The 14737-nt window shown below is 33.2% G+C and overlaps 2 protein-coding genes across 2 annotated transcripts; one reads left to right on the top strand and one right to left on the bottom strand.

Moving 5' to 3' along the window:
- On the bottom strand, positions 1827-3989 carry LOC104740902 (F-box/kelch-repeat protein At1g22040). The gene is made up of 2 exons (XM_010461626.2): positions 3875-3989; positions 1827-3593 (listed from the first exon to the last, which is right to left on the bottom strand). The coding sequence occupies exon 2, from the start codon at positions 3589-3591 to the stop codon at positions 2137-2139; it is 1455 nt and encodes a 484-aa protein (XP_010459928.1). The 5' UTR covers positions 3592-3593; positions 3875-3989; the 3' UTR covers positions 1827-2136.
- Positions 12270-13923, top strand: LOC104740901. Its single transcript, XM_010461625.2, has 2 exons — positions 12270-12950; positions 13063-13923. The coding sequence occupies exons 1-2, from the start codon at positions 12585-12587 to the stop codon at positions 13699-13701; spliced, it is 1005 nt and encodes a 334-aa protein (XP_010459927.1). The 5' UTR covers positions 12270-12584; the 3' UTR covers positions 13702-13923.

Raw genomic sequence — 14737 nt, 5'->3', positions numbered from 1 at the left:
CCCCCCCCCCAAATCAATTCTCGTGGAGAATTTCAAATCCCCGTTGCTCAAAAGCACCAAACCGACGCGCCAAAGCCAAACAAAAAAATTGAATCTTTTTGACTATATTGACGACGCTTTGTTACAAGAAGGATCAGACCGTTCTAAAAGCAGAACAGATCCGAATTATAATATAAAAAAAAAAAGGAGAGAAATTTATGAGGAAGAAGAAGAGACACTTTGGTTAAGAGGCTCTGTATTTGAGCAACAAGAAGCAAAAAAAACACACACACAGACAATTTGGGAAATTTTTAATTTTTTTTTTCTATAATCTTACCTGAAATCCTCAATTTGACGTTTCTACCCCTACATATTCCTCCATTAATATCATCATCAAATAAAGTTGACTTTACTAATCAAACAAATTTGTTCAAATCTTTAGACTTAAGATTGTTTTGATGGTGATATTATATACTAGTTAATAAACGTAAATCTATATTCGTGTAACGATGCAAAATACTACTGTATAAGACAAACAAATACTAGTATAAGACGGATACAAACTCTGGCCATGTTGTACAATATCAAAATGAAACAAGTGGATTCCAATAATTATATTTATTCGTCGTATTAAGTGGGTATTGATACTTTTTCTTTTGATATTGAACTCTTACAGAGAGATTAATTACTTCTTGTTATGGAATTCCTCTATTATTTCTTGTTTTAATACGTTGGGCATTATGCTAAATTTTATATGTGTTTTTTTCTTTTGTAAACCAATGATAAGAGGGGCAATTCTGGAATTTTCGAAGAGCATAAACATATTGTTGTAAACTCGAATGGTTAGAAAATGGCAGCCACCAACTATAGAAGAAGGCTAACTACTGTAACTAATTATTAATAATAATGGTTATTTAATAACAAACCTTTAATAANGGGGGGGGGGGGGGGTTAAGAGAGTTAAGAGTTAAGAACATCACTTCTACCCAATTGTAGTAGTAAGACCATATGAATGAAACTAAGAGGTATTCATTCTAATGACATAATTGACTGTTATATTTATGAAAGTTTTTTTCTGCCTAATGCTGCCTTTTAACATTTGGGTTTCGATTTAGTTTGGGAAGAAGTTACAGTCATAGAACTAAAATTCCTTCGCTTTCAAGTAATGGGAGACCAAAATGTTGCGTGCATGCCACAAAAAGAAACCAATACATGCTTTGGATGGAATAAACAACAGGCTAGTGATATTTAGATATTAAGATTTATGTATTCAGAAAGAAAAAAAACAAATAAGACTGGTTCCTTCACATCAGATTAAAGCAGGTATTATAACCAAATGTCAAAATAATAATCATGGAATAGATTCGTTGAAACATAAATCAAACGCAACTTTCATATAAAGAAAATACAAGAAGATAAAAAAGAAATGAATAGAGGTGAAGTGTGTAAATGAGAGAATCTAGAAATGGTTTGCTTTAGAGCATATGATGCGTTTATGTTCCTAAGGCATTTAAAAAAAAAAAAAAAACTTTTCTTCTGCTTATCTGCCTCCTCAGGTCCCCCACCATTACATAAATTTATCTAAGTGTTACACATTTCAGTCCATGGAAGAGATTCTACACCAAACCGAGTATTTCTCCGGTTAAGCAAAAGGATTCAAGAAATGTGACCTCTCCGGATAAAAGTTGAGATGGATTGACCCATTTAAGGAAGAGGTTTCAATACCTTTTTGTGGTAGACTGTTTCAATTGCCTAAATCAGATCCACACTATAAGTTGCAAACTTTACCTGAAACTTTCTATCTTTTACAAGTTTCTCTATTACTAACTACAGAAATATCAAATATATATGCAGAAAGCAAGTTGATGTTACAGATTCAGAACTTTTGCAATTAAACTACAAGGTAATGTAAATGCTATGGTTTATGTTTGCCCATGTGTCAAGGGTATCGATAAAACAATCGCATTACTATATATTTGTCACAACATTTTATTACTCAGGCTTACTTTGGCAGCCAAATGCCAGAAGAATCTATCATCGATTTAATAGATTAAAATCTTTGGAAGAACATCTCATAAGCTTCAGGTTTTTGCTTCTGGCTGTACACAGAGATTTCTCAATGTCCCACGAGAAATGGGAAAAAGCTTCTTGACTTTGTTATATATCTATAACTTGGCAGCTAACAAGTTCAGCAGCACCAAAGTCTTTGGTTGCAATGAGCTTCCAGATAACAGTGTCTGACTTGTTAGGTGCATTGCCCTTTTCACTCAAAGACCGTGAACCCGAAACAGAACTGGAGCTAGATGATGGTGATGACACTGGGATGTTGGGGACATCAGCTCGTAAGACTGTAACGTTATGGTTAGTGTCTCTAGTAATGAAATGAAGCTTGCCGTGAAACCCAGCAAGCAAATAAGGAGATTCTGAATCTGTCAAGTCGTAAATAGGGACTTCCCCAATAACAACTTTCCAAGTATCTTCCTTTTGATCATATACTTTAATCTTCCCATTCTCCATCGAAGAAGAAGGATCAAATGCATATAACTCCCCATCCACCACAACACTTAGTTTTGTACCTGCTTGCCTCGCAGGCCAGCCTTCACCCATACCAGACGGCATTTCAACCCAGAGATTTGTCTCAGGGTCATAAACCTCTCCTCCAACATCAACAAAGAAAGGCCAAGAGTACAAACTCTGAGGAACACATAACATACCATTGTAACAAGTCATTCCCGTGGCGATAGGCTTCAATAAGTCAGCCAAAAACGCGTTTGGTAACACTTGCGCCTTTGAGAAAGGCATACTCGGAACCTCTGACCAAGCATCCGTACTCGGATCATAAACCTCAGCTGACTGAAGCGGAGCTAAACCTCCCCGTCCCCTATCAACACCTCCAACAACATATAGTTTCTTATTCAACACACCTGTTTTAGAATAAGCCCGGCTCGCTAACATAGAGCTCACCTCACTCCACGAGTTAAAAATCGGATCAAACCTCCAAACACAGCTCACTGTTTTAGACCTAGAGAGCCCACCAAGAACGTAAAGACACCCATCAACCGCACCAATAGCACAACCACAAAACGGCATTTGCTCAGAGGTGTCCTTCCTACCAAACAAGCTCCTCACAATCTCAGTAACTTTAAAACTCGGACCAACCATGTTCCACAAACCAGACAAACTCCTTCTAGACTCCTCTTCGTAGACAACAACCGGCATAGGAGGCAATCTCTGCCATTTCGTGGAGACAGGATCTAAAGCATACCACAAAAGCTTATCCTCCTGACCTTTGGTAAGCACATAGAGCCACTCCTCAGTTCTCCCAAGCTCTTTCCTCAAACCATACACCTCAGAAGTCGAAACAGCCGATCTCCACCTCCGTGAAACCAACCGAACACTCGAGTAACAGATCCTAGGAAGCCTAGCAAGAATCTGTATAGATAACTCATCAGGAAGACTTGGAATCAATCTGCAAAACTCATCATCATCACCATCAACATCAACATCGTTATCTGAACAAGTCTTTCGTCTTTTACGAGATTCGTTTGAGGATTCCACGTCTTGACTCGTTGCTTTCCTCTTGGAACAGCTCAAGCTCATTACAGAACCCATCACTGCAGCATATCAATAAAATTCCCAACAATTTAAAAAAAAAAACAGAACTTTACAATCAAGAAATGGGCTTAAAACACTAATCAGATGTAAATGAACCCTAAATTTTCATTTTTGATGAAACCGACATAAACCTTAAGAAAGAGTCAAATCAATTCGATCCCACATCGATAAAGCCAACCAAAGTAATAAACTTTATAAATTAAAAAAAAAAAATCGTTCAGACAACACAGTGAGTAAAAAGGAGTTAACAGACAAAATTCTAAGGACATGAAAATCTCACAGATGCAGGGAAAGATGAGAAATTTAGGAGTGACGACGAATCTTTGAGATCTTTCGTATCCACACGCTTATGTTTCGGATTTGTCTTTTTATTTTTTTTAATTTGGTTCAAAGAGGAATTTTGTAGTTGAATCAAACAATTAACGCACGATTTTTTTTGTTATTTTCTTTTTGCATTTGTGCGATTTAATGGTGACCGTTGGATTGGTGAGACGAAACTGAAATGTATTAGGTAACCCGGTCTAATCATCTTTCGAAGTCAACTGGAATTATTAAATTACTTTTTTTTTGTGTGTAGAAATGAAATAAACAAGTTGACAAAATCGTAATCTTGAATAATTTCTATTCTTTTGGTTTAATGAATCTGTCAAACATTAGTAAAAAAAATAAAATAACATATAAATTAAACCAAAAAGATGAACCGGTTGGTGTTTGGTATGCTCTTAAACCTCCTCCTTCTTCCCGCCAGCTAATCCGTACTTTGAAGTTAGTGTTCTTGATGTGATTATTACAACAGTTAATATCTGATTTTACAATTTTTTTTTATTAATCTGATCATCATTTCTAGGATCATGTTTTTTTCTTAAAATTTCTGGTATTATAATTCTTAGTAGTTTCTAGGATCATGTTTTATTGACAGTACAAAGTACTACAAACAATTCAATAGCTCTTTTGTTGTTTTAAGATGTTTTTTATTCTCCAGCTTTTGTAACTCCATTTCTTTGTATAGCATTGAAGACTTGAAGTAATGCTTATTAAATCATAAACTACAAATTAGTTTTCTTCTGAGCAAAGCTTTGAGTTTAAAACACATGGGATCTCTTTGTTTGACGGCTAATTATGAGATTTAGGGAATTTTTACATTTACTAGATGAATACCCGCGGTTTGTTTATATCTATATATACATTTATTGCAATACCTTTTTTTGTTTCTTATATTTTCACATTTAAAAAACTAAAAAGTATATATTACCAAACAAAACTAAGATTTTTTTTGTGAGGCAAATAATACTAAATTTTGTTTAAAGCTACATCTTACTCTAAAGTGATTTTTGTAGATAAAAACTATTAGCATTTTTTTTAGGAAGTAAAATAATCATACCATTTGCACATTTTATTGGTAGATAAAAACATTTAAACATCATACAATTCTTGTCTAAAACTTAGGTATTTAGATATATTTGTGTTTAAGCTTCTCAATTAAATAGCATGAGACTCTCAAATTCTCTTTTATCAAAAAGATTTTCTTGCAGTTTGGTTAACTCTTTAATGGTTATAATTAATATAGACAACTTCCTTTGCTGCTAGCTATTCAATTTTTTGAATATAACTCTAAAATTTATTTAATTTTCTTCTTTTTTCTCTCTGTATTTTCCTCAACCAACATTATATCATTGATTTAACTATCTTTCGTTCATTCGATAGTGAACAAAACTCCGATCTTTTTTATAAAAAAAAAAATATTTCTCTAAAGACACACTTTCATGAATTTCTATACAATAGTAACCAAATTCCCAGTCACTGCTACAACCCTTCAAATTGTTGAGAAAATTCTAGTGCCTAAACTATATGTTCATATCTTCATGGTTTACCCTGAGAGGACAAAGCAAATCTTTGGTTTTACTCTCGATACATTTTTTTTTTTGGTGATGCATCTACTTACTTAAAGAATACATCAACATGTTATAAGTCTCTTTAGATTTTTTATATAAATATTAAAATTATTTGTGATATGAAAAAGAATAAAAGACATGAAAGATATTTCTAATTCCTCTTTAATTTTAAATATGTTTGATTTTAATTTAGATTGACAGGTATCACTCTCTCCACTACTGACGTGTCACTGATATGGAGAGAGTTGAGCAACTTTCATGTTATGGTGGATTCTAAAGGATTTCAGTACTATAACGTGTCACTATGTTGAGTCTCGTCTAGCCAGTGCCATGACTGCTTCCTTTGAGTTATATACTGCGAACTATACAGCTCAATCAGTTGGTTTTTGTTGAAAAAGCCTTCACAAAAATCCAAATCTTTTCTTTGCTCTTTCATAAACATGTTTGGGCTCATCAAACTTCTTTACTCACACACACAAACGCACACACGTGGTTCATATAACAAACACAAATAGTCTCCTTAGAAACATACGATTATTTCTTTCGCGACACTAATAAACATGACGTGCAGTTGAGAACAAACATAAAACCAGTGTCTTGCTTAAGGTTATCAATAAAGGACAAAACTTGGTTGGAACAAAGATGGCACTCTTGTGGGTTCGAGAGGAAACTTTGAAAGGGCCACGTTTCATGAATCTTTAAGTTTAGTCTTGGTCTTTGCTCTTATTTTAGGAACACTAGTACAATATACTCAGTGTACCATTTGAATTATTCATATCCCACACATGACACAATTTCCCATCATCTACACGAACGTATGTCTAGTTTTTTTTTTTTTTTACCTTTTTTACTTACATAACTGTTTAAACACTTCATCGATCTCTTTGTTTTGGTGTGGGTAAGGAAAAAGTGTAAGGGAGAATGAAAATGATGACAAGTAGCTGTGGAGAGTAGTAGTAGTAGAACGAGAAGGGGCCGACCTTGAGTTATAGTATATCGAAATAGGTACACCCAAAACCGTAGGATTAATGATGATACTTATTTAGTTACTGTTATATTTAAAGAGTAAAAGTATCGAAAAAAAGAAAACTTTGACTACAAAACTTTACCATAAAATCTTTTTATTTACTAAATGAAATGTAAATTTCATCTAAACGTGTTCAAATTAAATAGATAAACAAATAATATTATGAGTGTCATTGCTATTTTATTAATTTGCATTCAACTTTGCATTATTTTTATTGTATGCAAACACTCTTTATATATTGTTAGAGATGATTCTTTTATCTTTCTCTTTATGTGCTTATGAATAAGAAGATCCTTTCTAACAATGTTACACTTCCTTAGACAAATCTGGCTTCTTTAGCTTTTTCTCGACGTCTGATGATGTAATGTTGATACTGATTGAGTCGAAGTGTGTACAACTACAAAAATAGAAGTAGAGATGCTTTTAGAAAAGTAGCAGTAACTTTTTTTTTTGTTACCAACCTTAAGCATCACACTTCTCTCTACCACTTGATGTCTTTATGAAATTACAGCTGTCTCTTCTTGATATGACTTGTTCTGCCACTTCCTTCTCACTCTTCTAATAATCACCCTTCTCTGTCTCTCCTTCCTCTCTATCTCTCCATAAAATGATTGATCTATTTACCCGATTTAATCTGCATATCACTACGTACCTTAATTAAGCTCAGTCCAATTCATAAAAGTAAAACATTTGTTGGTTACTATTTCTTACTTCCCTATTCCTATATTTCGAATTCTTCTTTCTCTTGTCCTGAAGTAAAAGTAACGGTATTGATATATATTACTTTCAAGCCAAGTTTATAGCTTTTCTTCGGTATCTATTCTCAATTTTTCTATAATTTATACATAAACACTTGTCATATACACGGATAAGACACTCAAATCATTACTGAGAATTTGGACCACATACGAAAAAATATAATTTGTCATGTGTACGAATGTATCATAACCACATAGATACATATCTGTCTCCATGAAGTATACAAAACTGGCATTTATAGTATATATCTCTGGCTACATCGAAACAGCTATGAATTTGCTTTCTTAACTTTAGTTTCAAAATTTGATGTCAAAAAACAAAAAACTTTTCATTCAAAATCATTTTTTAGTTCAACATCTTTCTTTATCAAATATTTAAGGTATTGATTGTTCCAAACGCTATTTTCTATTAAACACCACGAAAAAAAAATATGAAACGTTACAGTTTCTTTTGATACTTCAAAAATTATTAGATGTAAACAAAAACGCAAAGAAATAATTAGAACTTAAACCAAAACGTTTCTGTAACGTAATCTCGAAAGAAAGGTCTTGAGTCTCTACCTAGGTTCACTGATTTTTTATCCAATTTTTGTTTATACAAAAGATTGTTTAATGGAGAATATTTACTATATAATGGGGGAAAAGGTAAAAAAATTTAAGAAAAGAGAGCATATCTCTAGATCTCAAGTGGGGGTCAGTTGACCCTTGAAAAGAATAAAAGTTTATTCCACATCTCTCTTTCCACCGTCCGATTAGAAATCACTGACTCAAAGATTAAGCAGCACTAATCAGTTGCGTACCACCTTAATTTATTTTTAATAATAATTTCTCCTTCTAGGTAGANTTTTTTTTTTGTTACCAACCTTAAGCATCACACTTCTCTCTACCACTTGATGTCTTTATGAAATTACAGCTGTCTCTTCTTGATATGACTTGTTCTGCCACTTCCTTCTCACTCTTCTAATAATCACCCTTCTCTGTCTCTCCTTCCTCTCTATCTCTCCATAAAATGATTGATCTATTTACCCGATTTAATCTGCATATCACTACGTACCTTAATTAAGCTCAGTCCAATTCATAAAAGTAAAACATTTGTTGGTTACTATTTCTTACTTCCCTATTCCTATATTTCGAATTCTTCTTTCTCTTGTCCTGAAGTAAAAGTAACGGTATTGATATATATTACTTTCAAGCCAAGTTTATAGCTTTTCTTCGGTATCTATTCTCAATTTTTCTATAATTTATACATAAACACTTGTCATATACACGGATAAGACACTCAAATCATTACTGAGAATTTGGACCACATACGAAAAAATATAATTTGTCATGTGTACGAATGTATCATAACCACATAGATACATATCTGTCTCCATGAAGTATACAAAACTGGCATTTATAGTATATATCTCTGGCTACATCGAAACAGCTATGAATTTGCTTTCTTAACTTTAGTTTCAAAATTTGATGTCAAAAAACAAAAAACTTTTCATTCAAAATCATTTTTTAGTTCAACATCTTTCTTTATCAAATATTTAAGGTATTGATTGTTCCAAACGCTATTTTCTATTAAACACCACGAAAAAAAAATATGAAACGTTACAGTTTCTTTTGATACTTCAAAAATTATTAGATGTAAACAAAAACGCAAAGAAATAATTAGAACTTAAACCAAAACGTTTCTGTAACGTAATCTCGAAAGAAAGGTCTTGAGTCTCTACCTAGGTTCACTGATTTTTTATCCAATTTTTGTTTATACAAAAGATTGTTTAATGGAGAATATTTACTATATAATGGGGGAAAAGGTAAAAAAATTTAAGAAAAGAGAGCATATCTCTAGATCTCAAGTGGGGGTCAGTTGACCCTTGAAAAGAATAAAAGTTTATTCCACATCTCTCTTTCCACCGTCCGATTAGAAATCACTGACTCAAAGATTAAGCAGCACTAATCAGTTGCGTACCACCTTAATTTATTTTTAATAATAATTTCTCCTTCTAGGTAGACAGGTTAATGTCACACTTGCTCATTGTCACTGTCACTGCATTCATTTACAAATACCCTAATAATAATAACAACGGAAATGCTAAGAAAACAATTAAAAGTTGTATTTTAAATTTCAACTTTTTTTTTGTGCGACGGTAATTCGGATTTTCCACCATAGTATTATCATCTTGATTTTTGCAAAAATATTTCTTGCATGATACGTAATCATATCAACTCTGCAATGTGTCTTCTTTTGTATGTCAATGTTCGGACACTCTTAAATAAATAGTTGACAGAAATTATATTTTACAAGAACTTTCTTTCTTTCTCTTTTTTTTTTTTTTTTGGGACCAACTAAAACTCTTTCTCTTTACCTCTTTAGATTTTAGAAAGCTGAGAAAATTATGATTTTTGATGTTATGTTTTTTGCATTTTGAAACTGATGTGGAATAGATTCGAGAGGCAGATGGTCTATGCATACTAGCAGTTTATGGACCATCACACAATTAATAAGAAAACGAAACATTCTCTCACTATTCTATTCTCTTATTTACGAAATTTAAACATAAATAAAACCATAAGAGAATATATATTTATGAGAGCATTTACAACAACAACAAAAACAAACATTGGAAAACCAAAAGAAAAAACATTTACAAGAGCTTTTTTTTTTATAACTTTTTCTGTTATGTTCTTGAATTTAAGCATAAGATATCAATTTCTTTTTTTCTTAAACTCTTCTGTAAAAGTTGAAAATTGGTGGAGAATTAAGAAAATGGTAGAGACTAAATAGTATACTAAATTTGGTTTTAAGAAAAAAAAAATGAAAAAGAATGGAAGGGAAAGTCTCTTTACGAAACCGAGGTTTTTGAGTTGTCCGACGCTTCCCATAGATTTCATGGTCCCCTTGCTCCACTGCCACTACTCATTTCTCTCGCACCATCCTTCTTATTATATACACTAATAATACACATTCTTCATCATATCATTTACATTTTTTATACATATATAAACCTACACGTAATGGTGTTTTTATTGTGCTTCTTTGACAAAAACTATTGGTGTTTATTTGCGGATTAGCTCATTCGGTTTAGATCATCTCGATGCAGATTTTTTATCTTCCAAGTTCTTCTAGCACACCGGGTTTTACTAGTCTTTGTGGCTTGACCGAACGAGTGTGACCACGTGAATTCTAATCCCTATCTTCAATGATAACAGTTTACCAAAATTCTTGTTTTAGGATGAATTTACTAGAATAAAATCCGACAAAATAATAAGAAAATATACTACTAATGGACATTCAATATTGGTAACAGAAATAAAGCAAAGTAGACGTCTTAGCTTACAAGATATATTTTCACTTTTGCATTTTAATTTTATTTTTTCTTCTCTCCCTGTTGCATTTATTATATCTCCAACTTACATATCAACTCAATTTATTGTTTAAATAGAGTACATAACATTCCTTTTGAGATATCCGCCGTTAAATGGGTCCGAAATGCCACTTTGAAGTTTACGATTTTAAAAATAAATTAGGATTGCATTATAATAGTTCCCAACGAATCTATCGTCGTACTATATAAATCAATCTCGATCAACTAAGTCACTAGTGCGGCATCTATATGAATAATTTTCGACAAATACAATTTAAGTTGTTGACTATATTAATATACTAATCACTAAGTAATGTTTAATCAATTAATAAATACTTTGAAGGAATTAATATTTCGTTAAATGAAAATAAGAATAAAGGGTTGATCATAATGTATACCTTATAGGACTGATGATGGCTTGTAAACATCACAGAGACCTATGTCCTAAAAAGAATTTTGAGTATGTGCATCGACCTAAAAGGATACATACAAAGAATCTCATCATTTCCATTTATTCTTTTTTGGCAAATGTTGCAAATTGTAGAAAAAGGTGGCATAAACCAAATTACCAAAATATGAATTGGGTAAATAGAAAATAATACTATTAAGTGTTAAATCATTTTCTTATTTTTATTTTCTCGGAAAAAAAACCCCCACGAAATCAGTAGCTCGAGGGAGGAAAAGAGGGAAGAAGCACCTAAAAAAGTGAACACTAAAATAAAACTCAACATACATATACAAATGAGAACATAGAAAAATAAATTAAAACCCCACTCAAAACCCTAAAGATTCAATGGCTCCTTGTTTTTTATTTTATTGAATGTTTTAGCAAAGAAAAGGGACCAAATTGTACGTTAATAATTTATTAGTATGTTTTTAGGTTGATCGTTGGAATATCTCAATATTTAATCTTTACCATAAATAAATGTCAATGTAAATTACCTTTTCAAAAGATCTATCGGAATTTTACCACCAAATCAAGACCTAGAAGAATCTTATCTTCGGCTCCCCTATCTTTTGTTTCAATACATAAACTTACTTACCAAGAAGGCAAAAAAATCAAACTGTAAGCTTTATATACAAAGATATAAAACGTTACACACATTGAATGTCATACATCTTGATATGGTTTAACATCAAGAGTTTTGTAATCAAACCTACTGTATATAGTAAAATTGTGAAGATGGGATTAGATACCCTAAACGAAAATTCTAAACTTAATAAATCATATATACTACCAAATACAAGGTATTGGGGCTCATGATTGTTAAATTTTTGTTTTCTTTTTTATATTCTTCTGTTTATATCGAACAACTAGAGATTTTATTCAGACGAAGCATCAATTTCTCCAAAGACCATAAAAAAAAGAAGATAGCTCATGGAGTATCTTCTACAAAAAGAAACAAAACTCATTACAATTTTTCAATTTTCATATATCTTCAAGTGTAATAAGACCCACAAATTAAGACAGATATCATGAAACAAATTCTTGTCCAATATGTATTATTTCCATAATTTCTTTATTTTTTTTTGTAGTACTATAACCCATTTTAAAAAGAAATAAAGAAAATTATGGAAAACAAAAAAATATATATACAAAAATAGACAAAATTACCAATCATCGTTCCTCCTCAGTAGGAAACATCCATCATTGTACCCAACAATCCCTTTCATCCTTAGAATCAAAAACCTCAACTTCCTTCTTCTCTTCTTCCTCTTCATCTACACATACATACGATGACAATACGTACATGAATACATAGATACACCTTCCAAATCTCTATATAACCTTTTTATTCTCCTCTTCCTTTTTTCCCTCTCCCCCAATTTCCTCACTTCTCTCTCTCTTTAATATCTTCTCATTGATCATCGACCAACCAAAACCCAAAACCAAAAAAAAATAAAAATCAGATCTTTGAAAGCTTTCTTCTTTATTATATACATAACTCATCAAAAAATGGATCCGTCCTCTGCAAACTCAGTGAACGGATTCTACTCATTTCTAAACAGATCAATGGAAGATCTCGAAAGAGTTTACCTTTCGAACAACTTCATGTCCGTACACTTCTTACAGAGAGCTCTCTGTCTTCTCCGCACATCTCACTCACATCTCACTCTCTTGGTTCAGAAACTTCAGCTTCCCGCCGGTGACAAATGGCTCGATGAGTATATGGACGAAAGCTCCAAACTTTGGGAAGCTTGTCTCGTCATCAAATCCGCCGTCTCCTCCGTCGAAAACTTCTCCTCCGCCGGGATTTCTATCGCTTCCACACTCGATGGTCATCACCACCACCGTCGTCTCTCACCTCAGCTTTCTCGTCAGGTGGGGTGATCGTAAAAATCGAATCTTTTTCTTATAAAGTTTGAATCTTTTTAGTGTTTTTGGACCAAAGTTTTAGTTTTTTGTTGTTGTCTGCTTTTTAATGGTGGTTTAGGTGATAAGGGCAATATCAGGATGTAGGAGAGAAGCGATTGGGATAGAGGAAGTAAACAGAGCAGTAATGGAGAACCGAGTTCAAAGGTTTCCGTTTTGGTCGGAGCAAACGTCGGCGACGGCGATAGAATCGTCGACGAAGCTACAAAACGGATTCAGCGGTTTCCGAGGCGTGCTTTACGCGACGAGGAGCATGAGTTCGCTTCTCCTCATGGTATTAATGAACGGTCTCGTCTACTGTTTCCCTGGAGACGCAACAACGCAGACACAGACGCAGATAATAACGCAGAGTCAAGCCGGAGGTTTCGCCGGAGCGATGGGGAGGTTGCAGCAGAGAGTGGCGGCTGAGGTTGGGAGGATGGGGATGAGGAAAGGGATACTGATGCATGAGTACCGACGGAGCAAAGCGGCGTTGGAGGAGCTTAAAGCGGAGCTGGAGCGGCGGTTCTGCGGCGGAGGAGAGAGGGAGGAAGGGGAGGAGGAAGAGAGGGAGCTGCTGAGAGAGAGAGTGGAGAATCTGAAAGGGTATTTTAGTAATTTAAGGAATGGGACAGAGAGTATTGCGGCCCAAATCGATGATTTCTTTGAGGAAATTGTTGAAGGAAGAAAAAAGCTTTTGGATTTCTGCAGCCATAGATGAAAAATAAATGAATCATCTCTCAAAAGCTGACATTTTGGTTTTAATTTTTTCAGTTTATCAAAAAAAAAAAAAAAATGTGTAGGCTTTTAGGCTTTTAGATGAATCAGTTGGTAGGGAGTTGTTGTAACTTTTTATTTTATTTTATCTTTGTTGTTATGAAAAAAAAAATTTGGAATTTGAGAATTTTGTCATTCTTGCTCTATTTTAGTATTTTGATGTTTATATATGTAATTCTAGAAATGGAGTGATTCTCTGAATCATATCTAAAGTATATGTCTGCTTTTTCAGTTTTTGGTAGTTCCCTGCCGTTGCAAGATGTTTTGTTCTTCTGGAAGGTTTCAAAACATGGGAGTTCAACTAATGGAATGGTGTATGTGTTTTGGACTTTGGGATTTTTTTTTTTTTAAACATTAGATTAGTTGGGGATTGTATATTTCTTTGTCGGTATAGTCTATAGATAACAAGACCGAACCTAAAATTAAGCGAAATGACAATACTCGAGTGAAAGTTTACTAAAAAGAATTGATCATCCACCTTCACTAATAGTACACTCTATGGGGTAACTTGTGACCTATTGCTATATCATTAGAGTCAGACTAGCACAAGTTAAATAAAGAAAAAAACAATTGGTCAAAATGGGGTGCTTGTTGTCTCCTTGAAATAGTTGGAGAAGGAAAGGTAAATTGAAAATAGCCAATGATCAAAAATTGGATTTGATTTGATTCACATAGGAGGAGGAGGTCAAGAGAGATTGTTAATTTTGAATTTGTGGTGTTAATCCAATACTAATGATGAAAATGGATCCTTTGTAAAGCAGATTTGTCTTTTGGCACTCTCATCTAAATATATATGCTTTGGGCACACCATTTGGTGGCTTTTGTGTCAATAATTATGATTATTACCAATTTCACACCCTAAATCCCATCCCCACCCACTGTTTTAAAGCACTCCTTGTTTACTTCTTTAAGTTTCTTATACTACTTAAATATTTTAATCTTTTTTTGCTTTACACACAATTCACTCATCTTTGCTTTTC

Source organism: Camelina sativa, chromosome 14 (assembly GCF_000633955.1).
Source record: "Camelina sativa cultivar DH55 chromosome 14, Cs, whole genome shotgun sequence".
Classification (NCBI taxonomy): domain Eukaryota; kingdom Viridiplantae; phylum Streptophyta; class Magnoliopsida; order Brassicales; family Brassicaceae; genus Camelina; species Camelina sativa.
The sequence above is the reverse complement of the archived record's forward strand: the minus strand, read 5'-3'. Positions and strand labels throughout refer to the sequence as shown.